The sequence below is a fragment of the Canis lupus genome, chromosome 14, assembly GCF_011100685.1.
Source record: "Canis lupus familiaris isolate Mischka breed German Shepherd chromosome 14, alternate assembly UU_Cfam_GSD_1.0, whole genome shotgun sequence".
Classification (NCBI taxonomy): domain Eukaryota; kingdom Metazoa; phylum Chordata; class Mammalia; order Carnivora; family Canidae; genus Canis; species Canis lupus.
This window is the reverse complement of record NC_049235.1, coordinates 60,835,400-60,855,589: the sequence shown is the minus strand read 5'-3', so window position 1 is coordinate 60,855,589 and position 20,190 is coordinate 60,835,400. Positions and strand designations below refer to the sequence as shown.

Genomic DNA, 20,190 nt, shown 5'->3' with positions numbered 1-20,190 from the left:
TTTCTTTGTTTCTCTTTCTGACATTTCACTTTAGTGTATAGAAATGCAACAGATTTTTGCACATGGATTTTGTATCCTGCAATGTTGCTGATTTTTTTTTATTAGTTCTAACAGTGTTTTGATGAAGTCCTTAAGGTTTTCTATATATAATAGCATTTCATCTACAAATGGTGACAGTTTTACTTCTTCCTTTTGATTTTGGATGGCTTTTTCCCCCTTACTTAATTGTTCTGGCTGGGACTTCCAATACTATATTGAATAGAAATGGAGAGAGCAGGCATCCTTGTTTGTTCCTGATCTTAGGAGAAAGACTTAAAGCTTTTTACCTTTGAGTATGATGTTAACCGTGGGCTTGTCATATATGGCCTTTTTGATGTTGAGATATATTTCCTCTGTACCCACTTTATCATAAATGGATGTTGAATTTTGTTAAATATGTTTTCTACATTTATTGATATGATCATATTATTTTTATAAATTTCACTTAATAATGGTATATGATTCTTTTAATGTATTCTTGAATTTGGTTTGCTTCAATTTTGTTGAGGATTTTTGCATCTATGTTCATCTTGGATAGTGACGTGTAATTATCTTTTTTTGTAGTGTCCTTGAATGGTCTTGATATTAGGGTAATGCTGGCCTCGTAAAATGAGTTTGGAAGATTCTCTCCTCTTCTATTTTTTGGAAATTTGAGAAAGATTGGCATTGATTATTCTTTTAATGTTTGGTAGAATTTACCAACGAAGCCATCTAGTCCTGGACTTTTTTGGTTGAGAGACTTTGGATTACTGACTCAATCTCCTTACTAGTAATGTGTCTGTTCACATTTTCTATTTCATCATGATTCAGTGTTGGTACAATGTGTGACTCTTGGAATTTATCCATGAATGGCATTCTTTAAAAGAGGACCAAGAAGACAAAAAATAAAATATGAATATAAATAAAATAAATATATAAAATGTAGTTAAAAAGATATAAAAATATATCATAAATGGAAAATCTAGTAGAAAAATGGCAAGAAACAAAGTAAGAGAATAATAGGAAATTTCAGAAAAAGAATAGAGAAAACTGAGGAGACTACATCAAAAATTGAAGAAAATTTCCATAGTGTAAGAATATAATCCCACTGGGTGCCAGCCAAGAGTTGAAACACACATTGAGAAGGTTATTGATAGTTCAGAATATTATGAGAAAAGAGAAAATCCTAAAAATTTTCAGAAAAATGACAAAACTGATTCATTAAAAAAGATAAAAAATATGTTTAAAGACTTCTCTACAGCAACACTGGAAACTCAAACAATTGGAAAAGGATGCCTTCAACATTTGGCATGACGTTTATTTTCAAACTTGAAATCAATATCCAACCAAGCTATCAATGAAGTAGGAAGACTGACTGAAGTTGAGATAAATCTTTGCAGACCCAGAGAGAAAAATGCTCGGAGTTAGGACAGGTTAGGAATGTCCTGGAAGACGTGCTCTAAGACAATGAAATGGGTAGAATATTTTATGTACATTAAGTATCTTACTTGATTGTAGATACTGACTTGATTGAAGATTTAAACAACCATGGAATGTTTGGAGACTTTTAGTGGTTACTCAGAAAACTAAGCGAAACTTACGAAACCAAGCAAGCCAGGAGGGGTAGAGTAGGAGTACGAAGCAGGAAAAATAATGTAGGTCATATTTCTCAGAAGTTCATGGATTTCTACTAGACAACATTCTAAATGTTGAACTCTGCTCTAAGTAGGATTATCACGTAGCCGTAATAGGAGGAGGATGGGGACATGAAGTTTAAGTGTGTTGGGTGGTCGAGTGTATCAACGAAAGCCAAATCCTCATCATCTAACAGTGGAAATCTAACTATAATGCCTACAACTGAGAAATCAATATGTGATATCAGATGGATCTAATGCAAGTAAATATCCAAAAAGAGCTAGATTTTAACCTGGCTGTTTGGCAAGCAGAAAATGATTAGTGATATTTTGTACAAGTCATCTCACATTATTATTCAACCATAAATAGAAACCCTAACGGTTTCATGCCACTGTCCCCCCAGTGAGTTGTCTTGTACAGCGTTGGAGACCCTGGGCTTAGCCCCTGCGGTTCACGGATGGAGTGTTGAGTAAGCCCCTGGGTCTGCACCCGTAACCACCAGGTAGCAATAGTGAGGCGTCCCTGGTCTTCGTACCACATTAATTTCTGAATACTTTCTGCACTAAGGGGTCTACAATTCTTTCATATGTTGGAAAGACTTTTTATGGTTGTAGAAGATACAAAAAGTATCAAGAAGGCAGAAGATATTCCCAATCCCATTGTTAATATTTTGACATATTTCAGTTTAGTCTATTTCTGGGCATTATATGCGTGTGGACATATTTTTATCATAAAAACTACATCCTTGTGTGTATTCAATTTCACATAAGTCCTCTGTTGTGAAACAGTATAAAACAAGCATTTTCCCATTCACAGTGTGTCCATGGCAATGCCCTTCGGTCACCTTAGCACAGGAGGTTCCCTCTAGCCATGCCATCCCCGACTGCCTACAGTTCCATCCCTCTAGATGCTTTGCTTCTCCTCCCTTCTTTGGGAAGGAATCTTTTTTTCTCTCTGAAACTCTTGGGAAAAGATATACCACACACACGCGCACACAGACACACACACACACAAACACCAAATTCCTCCTCCACTTATGGAAAAATGTCATGCTTATTCTGTTGTCCTAATATCTGCAAACACATGCTCTTAACTTTCCAAATGATTTTTTCCAGATCCCTTTGGGCCAAGGTCAAACCCTTGGTCCCAGGTTGAAACTAGTGTCTTAGGCAAAAGACTAATCTGTTGATGGTCCACCCTTCCCTTGTTTTTGTAGTTTCTGTACTAATAGTTGGCTCAATTAATGGCTCATCTCAGGCTTTCCTAAGAGCTCTATTATTCTGCCATTGACCTTCCCAACTGTCTCTCTGGTCCTCGGTCTTTACCCCTTACTACAGCATCATCTCTTCAACCAGCCCATCAATCACATGCCCTAAGCGAAAAACCGTAATAGAGCTGACTGCAAGGGGTTCATGTTTACTGCCAAGATAATACAGACATTGCCCTCGATCCGACTTCCCAACGCCTGCACTTACTCCTCAACATATATTATGGTATATTAGCATTACAATTTACTGCAGAATTTAAATTCACCCTGAACTTTTAATGTGTTTCTAAATTGTAATATTTGCATAAATATCACCTAATGTATGTTTTAAAGGTCTGTACGTAGGAAAAAGTATGAGAAATCCACAAAGGATAAAGCATGGCAAATATATTAGCATTTTCTTATTTTGATTCTTTAATTTTGTATCTACCCATACCTTTTAATCATTATGTTTTATATACACATATATATATCTGTATATGCATATATTTGCAATTAAGAAAGTTTAAGTGTGGTGAGAATTATGTACATTACATCTTTAAGTTTCCATTCTTATGTTCAGTTTAATAATATCCAAATTATATATCACTTCCTGGTTTCTGTTGTTTTTTTCTACAGTAAAATAGTTAATATTTAAGCCCCAAATTTCAGTTGCCACTTAGTACTACACTATAAGAATTTTTAAACTTATTTTGCTATTTTATTTACATACCATTTGTTTTTCAAGTTTTCAATGGAAACTGTTATCATGGAAAATATAAAACATTCCCATGTATGAAATATAAGGCAAACAAGATATTTATACATTAATTTGTTTGGGGTGAAGAGTAGATACCCCAGGGAGCTAACTTTAAATTAATTAGAACATAAAAGGCAAATTATAATCCAATGCACCTGACCCTACTATGCTAGGTCATTCCCACATCCATGATGGCTTTCAGTGAGTACTAAATACTTCCTTTCCATGATTTCTTAAAAAGATCCTTCAGTGTATATATCACAGACAGCATACCTCTCTGTATGAAACAGGGTGATTCTTCTATTTGTATATTTTTAAATAAGGACAGATCATAAATAAGCAAGAATTGATACATGAAGAAATATAAGGAGGCTATTACAATAACCCAAATCAGAGGTGATGTTGATTTATTCCAAAGTGATAGCAATGGAGATGAACATGAAAGAGTCCAGACATATTTATATAGATAAAATTGACCCAATTTGGTGGGAAGGAAGAGAATGTTCTCAGGGAGGACAAGCAATATAGTATAGTGGCTGAGGGTATGAATTCTAAAGCAAGACTACATGGTTTCAAAATCCAAGTCTGCCATTTCCAGACTCTGTGACCTTGGGCAAGCCACTGAACTTTACTCTGTCTCATGTTTTCATGTGTAAAATGTGATAAATACAGTGCTAACCTCATTCCACTGTAAGAATAAGATGGATTAAATTGTTTATTTACTTTGAACTTAGAATAGTGTTTATTATATACGGAGCACACTGTGTTTGTAATTATAATGATGATAATGCTATTAGCTTATATAGGTGATCCTAAAGAAGAACTACATTTGAGGAAGAAAATAGTGGGTTTGGTCTTGAACATTTTGGGAGTGGAGTTTTATTTAAGATTTTCAAGTTATGTTAAATAGTCAATTGGATATATAGGTCTAAAAGGAGAAGTCTGGGCTGAAGACCAGAATTGATAGTATGGTGTATCTACAGGCATTAAATCAGTGAAAATATATGAGATTTCCTAAAGATAAATACTTCAGAAAAAAGAGGTAGCCGTGACGGAGTTTCAAGAAACTCTAGTTTTAAGGAAGGATAAAAGAAAATGAATTGGCAAGGTAAATAGAGAAACAAGTAGAGATGTGGGAGAAAAACCAGAAGAGTGAGATATCACAGAAGCCCCAAGAAGAGTTTTGCAGCAGGAAGAAGTGGTTAACTCTTCTGGGCACTGTCAAGAGGTCTACAAGACTGAGACTGAGAAGTATGTGTTGGGTTTAGTAGTACATTGATAATCAAAGCAAGTGCGGTTGGGGTGGCCTGAAGGGACGGAAGCCAGATTGGAGTGGTTAAAGGAACAGAGTCAGTGAATGTAGACGACTCTTTTACGTAGTTTGTGAAAATGGGGGTGAGGTAAGGCCGTGGTTTAATTGAGAAGAATGTAACGAAGGCCGCCATTTTCCCTTTTGTAAAGATGACTTGAAAATGATGAAATGTTGGCGGCATGAAGCCAAATATTAAGCAAAGGACCACATGATGTATAAACTTTTTTCTTGTTGAACAGAACTCAGACACAGGAACCAAGTACCGAACAAAGAAGGACCACATGATGTGTAAACTTATGTGCTTGTGTATCGCTTACTCTTCTACCATTGGTGGACTCACAACGATCACAGGCACTTCTACCAACTTGATCTTCTCTGAGCATTTCAATACGTAAGTAAAATGATTGGATCGTTGATTAAATAAATAGGCAGCACATAACTTACAAGGCTTATTCTTCACTGATTCAGAGAATCAGGAACGGAAATTGCTGTACTGAGTTAACCTTTTTTCTTTTTTTTCATCAGGACATCTATAGGTCTAGAGACCTTCCCTTCCACTAAGAGTTAAATATGGAAGGTGTAGTGAATTAACAGGTGCCTTAAGATTCCCCAAGTCAGCTCACAATAGATAGTTATGTCTGGCTGACCATTCTAATCAAATGGGAAGACTTTTCTTGTTAAAAATAATACTGTGAATGATAGTTAACTAATGTGAATAGGGATTATCTAGGTAGGAAAATTTATGTAGGGTTTGGGAACTAGCATTTAAACATAAAAATGAGAGTTGCGTACAAAGGTGCTTATTACAGAAGTCTTGCCTAGAATTCAAAAAGATTTGAAGGATTGGGCAATTGCAAGAAATGTCAGTGATAAAGCATTCTAAGGACAGACATAGGACTCTAAATATTAGTTTGCAACCGTGATGTTCATCTATTGGAGAACATGGGGAATCTGTGGGTAGAGTCAGATAACTTGGGTTAAAAAATCTGTAATTTTCAGCCACTTACTTTGTGAATTTGAACAACAAAAAGTGAATTACTCTCCCAGGACTTAAATTTTTCGTATCTAAAACAGTCACAATTCAGATGATTAGTGTGAGACTTAAATGAAGTAAACCATGTAAAAATACTTGATGCTATTTCTGAGAGCTATTGTAAGAATTATTGATACAATAGTTTGAAAGTCCATGCTTTCACGTGAGGACTCAAACAGAATTCTACACCCGCGGTGTGTTTTCAAATACTAACAGGACAGATGATCAGAGTTCCAGCAAGGTGGGCCACATTAAGGATGCCCTGGAACAGGATGTACGTCTTTTCACAAAAAGACTAGGGTTCAGAGTCAGGAAGACTACATTCTTCAAAGCAGATTCACAGATTTTATGACCTTTCTAAAATTATTTGCAAAATGTTGTGCATGCATGGCTTTTCTCGGAAACCTAAGACAAAAATAATGTCACACTCCATTGTCCTAAAAAGAACAAGAACTGTGTGCAAAAAGCAGTGGGATAGCAGTTGAAGACCGTCTAATACAGACCTCCATGTGTATTTATTGTTTCCCTGATTGCACGTCCATCACGCATGCTCCAGCGGCCAACATCGATAGGAACCTCAAAACGGCATTTGGTTTATTAAGTGGGAGACTTCTGAAGCTCTCTGTGTCAGAGAGGATTTATCTAATGTGTCTCCTAATTCAAGACAGGAAATGTACTTGATCTCTTTCTGAAAACTAGACTTCCATCCTTTTTCATGAGTTCCTCCAGAAAGAGATTCCACATTTTGGTCTTCTCTGCAAATCTTTTTCTAAAATGTAGACCAAAAGTTTATTGTTTTACTCTTGGTGTTAGAGAACTGCTGGTTTCCAACATTCTCATGAGATCGATGTTGTTGCAGTAATCCATGCTGACTTGCCCTGTGTCTGCGGTCTTGCACAATGTATCAACCAAATTTTCTTTCTTTTATTTAACTGTTCCCTTGATTCTTAGGATGCAGTAATCCATTTGCAATGACAGATTGGGAGCATTGCAGCACTTTAAGCAAAATGTTTCAGTAACTATTTTCCCTAATTATCTAATCTTCCAATTCTCCTATTCATGGGAATTTGGCCAAATATTCTTTAATTTAGAAAATGCTTAATATGTACTTGAAATTTAGTGAAGTTTTTTCTTCAAAAGTTTGCTTTAACATTAGAGAATTATACACAAACAGAAAGAAACTCAAAGTATCCCTTCCTGATAGAAAATACTAGAATAGAGGGGGAAAACAAACTTATGTGAGGCAATATGATTAATCCTATTAAACAAGCCAGACAGATATTTAACCCACTTTTTCTTAAACATTGGCCCCAAGATACAACCACATCTCAAAGCAACAGTGGAATGAAATGCATTCAATTTCATTGGAAAAAGTGCCCAGAACTTAGAAATACAGGGAAAAAAAATTATATTCTTTGTCAAGATGTTTGGACCTGGAAAGAAATTGCCCTTTGTTTCCAAATCTTATGCAATAATGCCACCTTTTCCTCTTGACACTGCTTGCCATCCTTTTTAAAGCAGTATCGACAGTCATTGTGTATAATTTAATTTGGATCTTGCCTAACTCCATGGGTGCATGAATCCTAAGAATCAGTGACTTGACATCTAGAGAAAGGTGCTATCTTACAAACAGTGGGAAGAAGGGAACGGATTTCAACGCCTTTGTTTATTCATCTATTCACCTATCACTTGCAGATATAAAATGTATCATGTTTACTGACTGAGTGAATGGGTAAAGGTTTATTTTTATTTGCACTGAATAAAATTCAGCTTCCTCAGAATAAACATTTGTTCTAGGACTGATGATGTGCAAGCAAGGCACTGTTGTGAATTCTTTTGGAGAATGAAAAAAATGAAACTTGCCAGGAAGATTTGAGATTCTCTCTGGGTTCTAGACAAAATGTACATCTGTGAAAAACATTAAAAATTTTAAAACATAATAGCGTTTGGTTTTTCACATGGAGGCCAGTAGGTAGGTGGTATGTGTTGGATTCCACCTGCTCCGCAGTACACACTTACCCTATATGCCCTTGCTGTGAGGGCAGCATATGGAGGTGAGAAAAGCACAGATTCTGGGCTTAACTGCCTTTGTTGAAATCCCAGCTCTTCCATTTCCAAGCTGGGTGATCTTACACTACTAACTCTCTTTAAGCTTCTTACCTTGCCAGAAAAATGGAATATTAAGAACTCTCTTTTAGAGAATTGTTTAAAGTTTTTATTAAAAAATAAATAGCACTTTATTTTTTTATTATTTATTTATTTATTTATTTATGATAGTCACACACAGAGAGAGAGAGAGAGAGAGGCAGAGACACAGGCAGAGGGAGAAGCAGGCTCCATGCACTGAGAGCCCAACGTGGGATTCGATCCCGGGTCTCCAGGATCGCGCCCTGGGCCAAAGGCAGGCGCCAAACCACTGCGCCACCCAGGGATCCCTAAATAGCACTTTAAAATCGTACCTGTCTCAGAGAATATGCTCAGTAAATGTTGGTTATTACTATGAGATTTGAGAAAGTTGATGTTCATCTAGCAGACTGAAGTTCGGACTATGGTCATTCAAACCCCAAAGTCTGTCTCCCTAAAAAATCACCTCCTTAGAAACATAATTGAATATACATCCCAAAAGGGGACTGTAGCTGTATGCAGCACCCTTCAAACACTAGAGATTTGTGCAACATGGCTCAATCCTAAAAGAGGTAAACACCACATTTATGGAGAGAATGAATGCAAATAATTCATAAAATGAAAGCACAAAAAGTTTGTAATCATTTCTTTTTTTTTTTTTTCCTCAAGGCAGTAAAAGAGCCTGTGGATTTTCTTTTTCTTTTTTTTCCTTTACCTTTTTTTGCACTGTTTAAATAACAATGTGCAGATTGATTGGCATTCCAAGAGTCTGGGGATAGGAGACCATTTAGGAGTCTGTTACCAAAGTGCTGACAAGTGACAAGGGGCAGAACTAAACTAGTTATGAAGTGATAGGATTTAGACTCAAGATAATGTACAGGCAGAAGGTGGTGAGTAATCAGGTGTGATGATTTAAGGGCCATGAGGGGTTAGGGCAAGTCTGGGATTTTTGCCGATCCAGCTAGATAGATGGTGATGCCACGAACTTTTAGGTTCATTGAAGAAATTAACAAATTTGATTTTAGATATCTCGGGATGGCTGCTAAGAGCCTATGCAAGGGTTTTTTTTTTTTAATTTTTTTATAAATTTATTTTTTATTGGTGTTCAATTTGCCAACATATAGAATAACACCCAGTGCTCATCCTGTCAAGTGCCCCCCTCAGTGCCTGTCACCCAGTCACCGCCACCCCCCGCCCTCCTCCCCTTCCATCACCCCTAGTTCGTTTCCCAGAGTTAGGAGTCTCTCATGTTCTGTCTCCCTCTCTGATATTTCCCACTTATTTTTTCTCCTTTCCCCTTTATTTCCTTTCACTATTTTTTATATTCCCCAAATGAATGAGACCATATAATGTTTGTCCTTCTCCGACTGACTTACTTCACTCAGCATCATACCCTCCAGGTCCATCCACGTCGAAGCACATGGTGGGTATTTGTCATTTCTAATGGCTGAGGAATATTCCATTGTGTACAGAGACCACATCTCCTTTATCCATCATCTGTCAATGGACACCGAGGCTCCCTCCACAGTGTGGCTACTGTGGACATTGCTGCTATAACATCGGGGTGCAGGTGTCCCGGCATTTCACTGCATCTGAATCTTTGGGGTAAATCCCCAGCAGGGCAGTTGCTGGGTCGTGGGGCAGGTCTATTTTAAGCTCTTTGAGGAACCTCCACACAGTTTTCCAGAGGGGCTGCACCAGGTCACATTCCCACCAACAGTGTAAGAGGGTTCCCTTTTCTCCGCATCCTCTCCAACATTCGTGGTTTCCTGCCTTGTTAATTTTCCCCATTCTCACCGGTGTGAGGTGGGATCTCATTGCGGTTTTGATTTGTATTTCCCTGATGGCAAGTGATGCCGAGCATTTTCTCCTGTGCATGTCTTCCTCCGTGAGATTTCTCTTCATGTCTTCTGCCCATTTCATGACTGGATTGTTGGTTTCTGTGCTGTTGAGTTGAATAAGTTCTTTATGGATCTTCGATACTAGCCCTTTATCTGATAGGTCATTTGCAAATGGCTTCTCCCATCTGTAGGTTGTCTTTGAGTTTTGTGGACTGTTCCTTTTGCTGTGCAAAAGCTTCTTATCTTGATGAAGTCCCAACAGTTCATTTTTGATTTTGTTTCTTTTGCCTCCGTGGATGAATCTTGCAAGAAGTTACTGTGGCCGAGTTCAAAAAGGGTGTTGCCCGTGTTCTCCTCTAGGATTTTGATGGAATCTTGTCTCACATTTAGATCTTTCATCCATTTTGAGTTTATCTTTGTGTTGCACGGGGTTTTTAGTAGACATTTGCAAATGGAGTGGAAAACTTTGAGGGCTGTGTATATATAAACCCAGAAATAAGCATCTTGAATGTAGAAATGGTCACATAGGGAGAAGAAAGTTGAAAGAACCAAGACATGGATAGATTCTTGGGAACTATTGACAAGAAAGAAGATGAGAAAAGTTTATCAAAGTGGGTGGAGAACCATGGGCATGTGGTGTTCTGAGGGCTAAATGAGACCTTTTTCAGAATGGAGGATGAGTTGGAACAAGCCGCGCGGTAGAAGGGTCAAGGGGGACCGTGGCTAAGGGAAGGCTCCTTTCTGATGGGCGCCCTCCCATAAGACGTGGGAGGCGGGGCAGAGCTAGGCCGAGGAGAGGGAAGATGTGAGCAGTAGGGAGGGAAACAGCTAATTGGAATGATTTCCTTCGACGTTGAGGAAGCAAAGAAGAAAAGAGCAAAGTGTGGTGTGCCCAGAGGCAGAGAGCCCTCGTGGACAAGGAGGACGTCAGTTTTGTGTTGCGCTCAGGAAGGAAACTGTAAAACAGATACATGATGTTTTGAGAAAGAGAGAGAGAGAGAAGGAAATGACTGGCTAAGTGTCGGGTAGAAGCAGAAAGAAAATAGAAACAAGCGTAGAAACGTCGGTCTTGGAAAAGAAGGACGTGTCGTCCTGAGGACTAATGGGGGGAAGTAGAAAAATGGGAAGACACAGAAACTTCAGGTCACATATACGATTCCCTCATTTCACAGATGAGGAAACTGAGGCGCAGAGACTTTAAATATGTATTTATTTATTTATTTAGTGAGAGCAGATAGTCGGGGGGGGGCGGGCAGGGGAGAGAATCTGGGGCAGAGTCTGCCCCGGGAGCCAGGCCCCACTCGGCTCCACCTCACGAGCGCCTGAGGTCATGATCTGAGCCCAAACCAAGAGTCTGACGCTCCACTGAGTGACCCTGGGGCCCCATGGCTCGGACACTCTGTAATGACCCCTAGTCAATGAAGGGACTGCCAGCTGAGGGCAGACGGCCAAGTTCCAGGCTCCTTCGACCCCACGGCCTGCCTCACAGACCATGGGGAAGGTGCCAACCTGCAAAGATCTAGAAAAACAAGTGAGTTTGCTGCCAGTAGCAAGGGCTACATCCGTGTTCACATTCACGGGTCGCATTTTCTTCCTATAAAACGTGAGCCTGCAAACACGGCGCGTGTTATGTGAAGTAGTTGCAAAGCTCAGTTAGCTCCGAGTTAGACTGAACCATCCCCTCGTCATGAGCCGGTAGACAGCTCGGAAGGTGACTTTCAGGATAATACTAACAAGACTGGAGCGATGTACTAACTCAACTATAAAGTGTGACATTTCTCACGTTCTTAATCCTGGAAGCGAGCTCCAGAGGTACCTAAGCTCTGACTTCTCTGTGATTAATTCATCGTTGGCCTTAATTGATCCTTGGAACAGAGCATTCTGGAAATATTTTTTGTTCTCTCGCCTCCTGTTACAACTTGCTGCTTTGTTAGGTTTTTATTGGCGCCTCCAGTGGATAAATCCTGCTTGCTCGGTGCTCTCTACCTGCCCCCCATTCCCTCCTGCTCCACCGATAACGCCCCCAGTCATCACCCAATCTCCGTCTTTCCCGACGATATCGTCAATAAATACCAGGCTGTCAGTAAGCCATTTCCTCCTACTCCGGTTCCCGGAAGATGGGCCGACGCTGCCAACTTCCTCCTCGGCCCGTGTAGATGCTGTTTCATCTGCCACTCTGTTCAGGTGCTGCTATGCCACCTTTCCCAGCTCCTCTTGTCATGAACTATATTCGCGTTTCTACAAACCTGTCTCACCCACGCTCACGCCATCACCCCTAATGATTTGAAATCTTGTCGAGTCCGCAGGGACCGCTGTCTCATCCTTTTATCACACAAAGGGCGATCAATAAGCACTATCTGAGATGGACCGTACCAAGACATACATGAAGCGTTTACTGTTCTTGGGAATCACCTAAATAACGAAATAATCTTTTGATATTAAAATTATGCTATTGAGGGAAATATTATTAGAGACAATGACTGCTTTCATAGCAGAGTAGTTTTGGTGCATCGATAGTAGTTAACAAACAGAATAGCTATTAGACTCAAAAAACCAAATCTACCGGATTAAAATGGAAGATTATCCCGAGAAATCTCTCCTAGCTTGCTAATTGTCAGAGAATATGATTCAGCTTGTGGGTGTCAGCTTGTGGGTATACCAGAAGCACAGAAGGAAGTTTTGTTATCAATAATTAGCGCAATGACTGTTACTAATTACCTGTTAAATTATAACTACTCTAGGTTCACAAACTAAGAAATGGCAAAATAAATGTGTTCATAGGGGCGCCAACTTCAGGGCCTACCTTCCCGCCATTTCTTCTTGGCGCCCTGCAGAGGGGAGGGTGAAGCGCTTACCTAGCAGCAGCTGCCGTCAGAGGTCGCCCCGATTTTCCCCTGCAGGGACGAGCAATTCTATTTCTCAGAAATAATTTCTCTGGCAAACACCATAGGGGAGATTTGGGCATTGCAGAGTTTGGACTCAGACTGGCTCAGGTTTCAGTCCTGCCACATGTTAGCTTGACGTCTCTGAACGTCGCTCCTTCTGCCAAATGCGGCAATGTCAGAGGACTGCGAGGACTGCCTGGAGAATGCGCGCGTGGGCCTTGGCTCGGTCCGTCACGGAGCCGCCGGCTGCCCTCCTGGGCCTTTGCCCTCGTGAACGGGAGGAGCTGATATTTGAAAAAAAACGTCTGCAAATACACGAATACCAACGCGACGAGTGGCTCGGACTCAGGAGTAATCAAGGCAGTCCGTAATCTAAAGGACTCTGATCAGCGTGGCCATGGCTTCGGGCACTCGAAAGGCCAAACGTGGTTTGAAGGCCGCAAACCTCCCCAGCTGCCCGCCGGAGGCCGTGGCGCGTGGCCCGGGCCGTGGGGCCGAGGAGGGCAGCAAGGCCTCCCCCAGCTGCGCCGCGCTCCGGGCCGGGGCTGGCCTTCGTCGCGGTGAGAGCATCTCCACGGGGCTCTACTGCGTCCTGAGGACACCAGGTTTGGGCCCGGCCTGGGCACGTTCCGCAGCACACACGGACCCGTCTGTTCTCACCGGGGCTGGAGTTGAGGACACTGGGCTTCGATGCAAACACGCTGCGCTTAAAGCGCTCCTCCTGGGGCGAGAATTCTGCTCGGCTGCACAGTCTGCGACCTTGAAGAGTCCACCGAAGCTCGTGAGATGGTGTCATCCTGCGGAAAGTGGAAAGATGCTGGCCGCGCCTTAGAACGTAGCGTGCGTGGCTCACCTGCTCGTCCTAACCGTCCGTGTGACCTGTGGCTGGACGCCCGGGGTGCACGCCCCCTTCCTCCTGCCTCCATTTACTCTTGAAACCATCACACCCATTCCTCTGGTTGGCGGTGTCACCTACCTGTCGCTACCTACCCATCTTATATGTAACCTGCCCTCTGCCCTCGGGGCCAGACCCACGTGAGCACTTGGGAGCCTGGGGACGTTCCCACCTCAGGTGAGCATGCCCGCGGGGCGTGTGTGCCCAGCCGCTCCCTCCCCGTCTGCCAACCTGTTCTTCCCTCAGACTTCATTTCAATAAATGGCACCTATTCCCCACTTCTCCACATTTTGTCCCAAGTATATTGGAAACCAATGGTCTTCTCTTCACCTTCACTGCCACCAATCCTCCTCCAGCCAAATCTGCTCTACTTCCTACGCCATCACACCCTCCTCCTCTGCCAAGCTTCTTTGCCCTCTAATGAATTTCCTTGCGTATTTGTTTTATGTGACTGTTGTACAAACTACCATTAACTTAGTGGCTTAAAGAAGCATGAGTTTATGACTTCATAATTCCCAAGGTCAGGAATTCTAGGCCTGGGTTATGTGAGTCTGCTGCTTAGGATCTCGTTAGATGGAAATCAAGGTGGCAGCTGGGCCTCGAATCCCACAGAAGTCAGGGCCCTGTTCTCAGATCACCCACTGGCTGAATTCAGTTCCCCGTGCCTCAACTACAGAGGTGCCCACTGTAGGTGGCCTGGGGTCACTCCCTGCTTCCAGAGGCTGTGCCTCGATCCTCGCCACCTGAGCCCTCCGCTGACAACAGGAAAGCTCGCTTCCTTAGGCCAGCGGGAAAGGCTGTCCTTTGAGCACTCGCCTGATTAAGTCAGACCCGTCCAAGTCTCCCGTTTGAGTCACCGGAGTCTATCTCAATGGGGACCTTGGTTCCGCAACAAAATCCCTTCACCTTTCCCATGAAAGAACCTAATCAGACTCTGCCTGCACAGAAGGAGGGAGGATTATACAAAAATTTATACCAGAGGCAGATAGGGGGTCACCTATCACACCGTGGCTTCTACTCCGTGGCCTTCAATCCTGAGGATCATCCAACCAGGATGTTTTGAGTAAATCACAAATTTACAGACTCTAAATCATGTCACTAATGTATTTCCTGTGTTTCGATCACGCCTAGTTGCATTCATACTAAAATTCACATTTCTTCTGACGGCCTACAAGGTTTTATATGGTCTGATCCCTACTGGCTACTTCGTAGACTCGATTTCACTGATTTTAGCTCACCACCCACAGCCTCACGGCCTTCTGATCCTCAAACGTGCTCCTCTTATTACTACCCTAGGGCCTTTGGACTGGCTATTTCCTCCGCCTGGAATGCTGTTTCCCAGTTACTTACATGACTGGCTCCTTCTTGCCATTTAGATCTCATTCCGAATCTTACCCTCTTTAACCACACTATGTAAAATCTCTCCTTCCCCCTAGCCACTTTCTATTATATTATTTTGTTATATTTTATGATTCTTTTTATGCTTACCTATTTACTGCCTGTGCTCATTTAAATGTAAACTTTATGAGAGGCTGGACTGCATCCATCGACTTCACCACTATTTCCTCATTATCTGGAAGAGCGCCTGGTAGGTGTCTACATGGTAGACGCTCAAAATATGCTGTTGGGCGAAAGATTCTATCAGAATTAATCGTACTTAACATAATTCATGATGAAGGATTCTATTTTTACTTTAGGCAGATTCTTACAGGGTATGAGGAAGTGGGAAAAGAAATGGTGAAACCAGTCCCTCACAGTTTGCCATTCGTTCCATCATCGTTCAAAATAGTCACTGCAGATGGAAGCGTAAAGGTTGTGATCATGGAGGCCACTGTCCTGCGCGGTGTTCACTTCCTTACTAAAGAAAGAAACTAACACAAAACAGAATTTCACTTTTGCAGGCTTTCATTTTTCTACCTGAACTATCCCTCCAGGCAAAAATTCCAAATAAAACCCCCATTCAGTTAAACAAATTCAACAGGGTTGGGTGGAGAGAACCTGATCTCAAGGTATGAGCCGCAGATGGTGACAGCTGCAGCTGGGCGGGCGAACCGCAGCATCTCTAAATGCCTTTAGGCTGGACAGAGTAACTAGGTCATCGACCTGTAATCCAAGTCTAATAAATTGATGGGAAAAAAGCTTAAGCATTTCCTCCTTAATGCATTTTCCACCTGAAGACAACAAACATTTTTTTTTAAGTGAGCATTCCCAATACAGTCTTGTGGACATGATAAAGCATTTTTCCATTCATCAATTTTCTGTGTTCTCTAGCATGTCTTATTCATCATTTGTCGCTTCTTTTATTTATTTATTTATATTTATTAATTTATTAATTAATTATTTATTTATTTTCATTTGTCGCTTCTAATTGCATAATATGTAAATTAAGCTTTAGATCTCTTCGTGGTCGATAATAATCACCCTCAACTTGATAATGATAACTCTAGAATCCACGACAACTTCTTATAACCTCAAAGAAATCTTAGGAAACATTACAAACCTAGAGTTTTAAAAACCCATTGTTGTTTTTTTAAAAAGTCTTTGCATTACTTAGCAACCATCCTAAAATAGAAGAAGAAACGATTTATAAAGTACAAAAAAAAGTGGCTTCTGCTGATGCATGTGGTATGAAACATTTCATTTATTTACATGACTTTTTTAAATGGGAAAATACAAGGTGTGATTTCAATAGAATAAGAATTTAAAAATCTATCCGTCCTAGAAAGTTCTCTGTATTTTGTAATTTCAAAAATAATAAAAGTATGTTAATGGTGTTTTTATTGCTTCTGAATATTTCCTATACTTTCCAAAGTTCCAACTCTTTGTGTCGTGTCAAGAAACAAAATCAAGGACAATTGTCTCTCAAATTACCTGTTTTTCCCTCTTCTGTCACAAAATAGATAACTATATGAGATTTTACTTGGAATTTATACTACATTTTGCAAAAATAAGTGTGAGGTTACCAAAGAAACTATGCTGGTGTGTGACGCCCCCCAAGTGTCCTGTTACTGCTCGTGACTGTGTGGCCTGAACACCTGAAAGTAGGAGGAGTGACGGCCGAGCTCACGTTCTCCACAGAACTTTGGATTGATTTTAACTGGTCTCAGTGTTCAAGCGAGCCCAGGGCTAGCCTCGGCCCGCCTGGTGGTGACGGCTGCTTCAGGGCGGGCGACCCGGAGGGGGAGAGCCACGGGGGCCGCGGGGGCAGGTGCGTCCCGCGGTGGCAGCGCCAGTCGGATCCTGGGACTCGTTCCGGTGGCCATTCTGGTGGCCGGGACCAGGGCAAGGCCCCCGCCTGGAGGCCGCGCTCCCACCTCCTGGCCTTGGGTGACGGCCGGGCCTGAGCCGGCTCGGCCGCGCTGCCTCACACATCGACAGGAGACCCCGAGCCCCAGCTCCCCACCATCCTTGGAGGGGAAGCAGCCACAAGGGAGCACTCACGGAATCGGGACCCAAGGGCAGAGGTCAGACCGACCGCTGTACGTCCTCCTGCTGGCTGGGCCGCGGGGAGATGCGGGCCACTGCCCCAGGCCCCAGGCCCCCAGGCCCCCAGGTCCCCAGGCCCCAGACCCCCAGGACCCCAGACCCCCCAGGCCCCCAGGCCCCAGACCCCCAGGCCCCCAGACCCCCCAGGCCCCCAGGCCCCAGACCCCCAGGCCCCCAGACCCCCCAGGCCCCCAGGCCCCCAGGTCCCCAGGCCCCCAGACCCCCAGGCCCCAGACCCCCAGGCCCCAGGCCGGGTTCCGGGCGCACCCCCGTGACTCTCCGTGTCTCCACAGGCGCTACCCTGACTGCCGTTGCATTAACTTCGGATCCTGGTTCCTGCTTTCCTTCCCGGCTGCTGTGATCATTCTGCTCTTGTCCTGGATCTGGCTCCTGTGGCTTTTCCTAGGGTTCAAGTAAGTAGAGCCCCCATGCTGATGGCGGGACGAGGTTGCCTGGGCTCCCCAAGAGCAGCCGGAGCCCCGCGGTGCCCGGACTCACAGAGCCCCCGGGCCCGGCTGAAGGCCCCTAGCAAGTCCCCACACCAGGTTGGCGGAGGAGGGGCCCATAGAACCCAGCCCGTCCTGCCGTCCTTCGGTCCTACGCAGTGATTCACTGAGCGCCGGCGGGCCTGAGGCCTCCTCCTGATGGGCCAGGCCAGCCGGTCCGGGGGTGCTCCAAGACGTTTGCCCCCTCGTGTACGCGGGCATCGCCTGCGCCGTCCAGTGCCCGCGGCCGCCGCCAAGACTGGCACGTCCTCGAAGAGCCGCAGGGAGACCGAGAGTGCGCCCTGTGTGTCCGGGACGAGGAGCCGGAAGACCGGGGACAGAGCTGTGGCTCTTCGCGACGAGCCATCTGTCTCGGTCTCGGTGTTTCAATCATAAAACGATGGAATTTAACTGGAAGATGAGTAAGCCCGCTTCCCACGCTGTGGTTCTAACACACATGGTGCAAGCTGAGAAAAGGTCAAATCTCTGTATTCAAGGAGAATCGGCGAATATTACCTCGGCTGTGGCTGGAGCTAATGAGCTACTTAAATGACTTAAGTGACGGGCAGCGTCTAAAATCCCGAAGGGCTCCACGGCAGATCCGAATGCAGCCTATACCTGGAGCACATAAAACAAAACCCCAGAAAGACCAGGGAAATGACTGTAAATCAAACCCTGAGGATCTTTTCCTGAGAAAAAAAAACAAAATAATTCAAATTCATCTTTACTGTCTTGTATTCAAATAATTTCAAGGACCTGTGAGCAAAACCACATGCTCTCTGCCGGGCAGGGGGCCCGCGGTCAGCTCTGCAGCCTCACTCTGCAAAGCAAAGCGCAGTGACCAGGTGGTGCTCCCTGCCGCCCTCCGAGCCCCACCAGGAAGGTGCTCCCCCCCTCCTTTCCCCTTCCTGGGTCCTTTCCAGAACGGCCACAGTTTTGTTCGTAGTTGGAAGACGGTACTGATGGCTATAAAACAAAACAACCCACTCTCTGTGCAGATTGTGGGACCAGCATGCGGCCGTCCTCCCGCTGAAGCAAATGTGTGGCAGGTCACGGACCCCAGCAGGGGCCCAGGGAGGCCAGCTGCATCCTAACGCCCCTTCCTGGAGACGCACGCTGTTGGGGTGGCTTCAACCGCACGGGTGGCAAAGTGAGAGGCGAAGGGCGGCAATGCCAGCCGTGGGACACAGCGCCCAGGCCCAGACCCACAGTGGTGTCCTTCCCTTTCGCTACATAGAAGGACTTTATAAAAAACGTATATGACCATGGTCATTATTTTGAAGTGGCCCACCGTGTATAAAGGGAAAACCAAGAAAATAGAGGGCAGGCGCACTGAAGGGGGTTGTCTAGGAGATCAAGAATGCGGTGAGGTGCCTGCGCTAGGCAAGGCCCCTAACCCACGGCCCCGGGCGCCTTGGGGCAGCCCCCGCCGCCCACTGCATCCCTTAGGCCTTGCACGGCTTTGCCTCTGCTAAGTTTGCAGTGTCCGCCTCAGGGCGGCAGGGTCTTCACCTCCAGAGGCCTAAGAGCAACAACCAGAAATGATCAGCCCCTCCCCGGGCAGGCACCACACATCCTGATCGGGGCTGGGGGGCAACACGGCTGATGCCCCGTTATAAGTGACCCCAGCACACTTGGCGGGAGCAGCTCGTCTGTCAGCGCCCTGAACCTACTCAAAGCAAGAGCTTGCCACCCTGTCACAGGCCGCTCCAAGGCACCAACCTTCATTTGTCCAAAGCCATCCTGGCTTTGGACTTAACTGTTTATCATCTTCAACCAAAAAGACCAAGTACGTATGCAGTCCACTGGGTGAAAAACATTTTTTAAGGAGACTCACCTTTTTTTTTTTCTTTTTCTTTTTCTTTTTTTTTTTTTTTTTTTTTTTTAGAGAGAGGGAGAGAGCGTCAGGAGGGGCAGAGGGTGAGGGAGAGAGAATCCTAAGCAGGCTCCACAGCCAACATGGAACCCAACGAGGGGCTCAATCTCACGACCCTGAGATCATGACCTGAGCCGAAACCAAGAGTCAGACGCTTAACCGACTGAGCCACCCGGGCGCCCTGAGACTCACCCTTTTTTTAAAATTCTACTTTCTGTTCTCTAGGTGGATCTCAAAGTGGTCCGTGGATCCGTTACTCACAATGCTCTTATTTAAGTTGTGACAAGGGGTAAAATTTCAAGATTGGCACTGGTCAGTAGTTTAGTTGAGACCATAAAAGTTAAATATTACCTCATCGATCTTAAATATAACAACATCCATGTAATTCTGTCCAGTGGTTGGAGTGTGTCCAGGAGAATGATTTTCAGTATGTACGATGGATGTAAGAATTGAGGAAAATCTGTTCATTCAAAGGGAATAAGAGTTTAAACATATTAGAATAGCAGAGCTACGGAAAAAATAAGTAAATAAAAATGTGTGTGATGGTTACGGTCACACCATCCTAGAGTTCTTATTTTTTCCCTCATGTATATC

At 43.8% G+C, this 20,190-nt stretch overlaps 1 protein-coding gene across 3 annotated transcripts in view; it reads left to right on the top strand.

Moving 5' to 3' along the window:
• SLC13A1 (solute carrier family 13 member 1) overlaps positions 1-20,190 on the top strand; it is a 104,640-nt gene that overhangs the window by 41,801 nt on the left and 42,649 nt on the right. For all 3 annotated transcript variants that reach the window (XM_038557516.1, XM_038557515.1, XM_038557514.1), the window contains exons 7-8: positions 5,211-5,362; positions 17,529-17,648. In XM_038557516.1, coding sequence (XP_038413444.1) covers positions 5,211-5,362; positions 17,529-17,648 — 272 coding nt within the window. The remainder of the gene's footprint in view (positions 1-5,210; positions 5,363-17,528; positions 17,649-20,190) is intronic.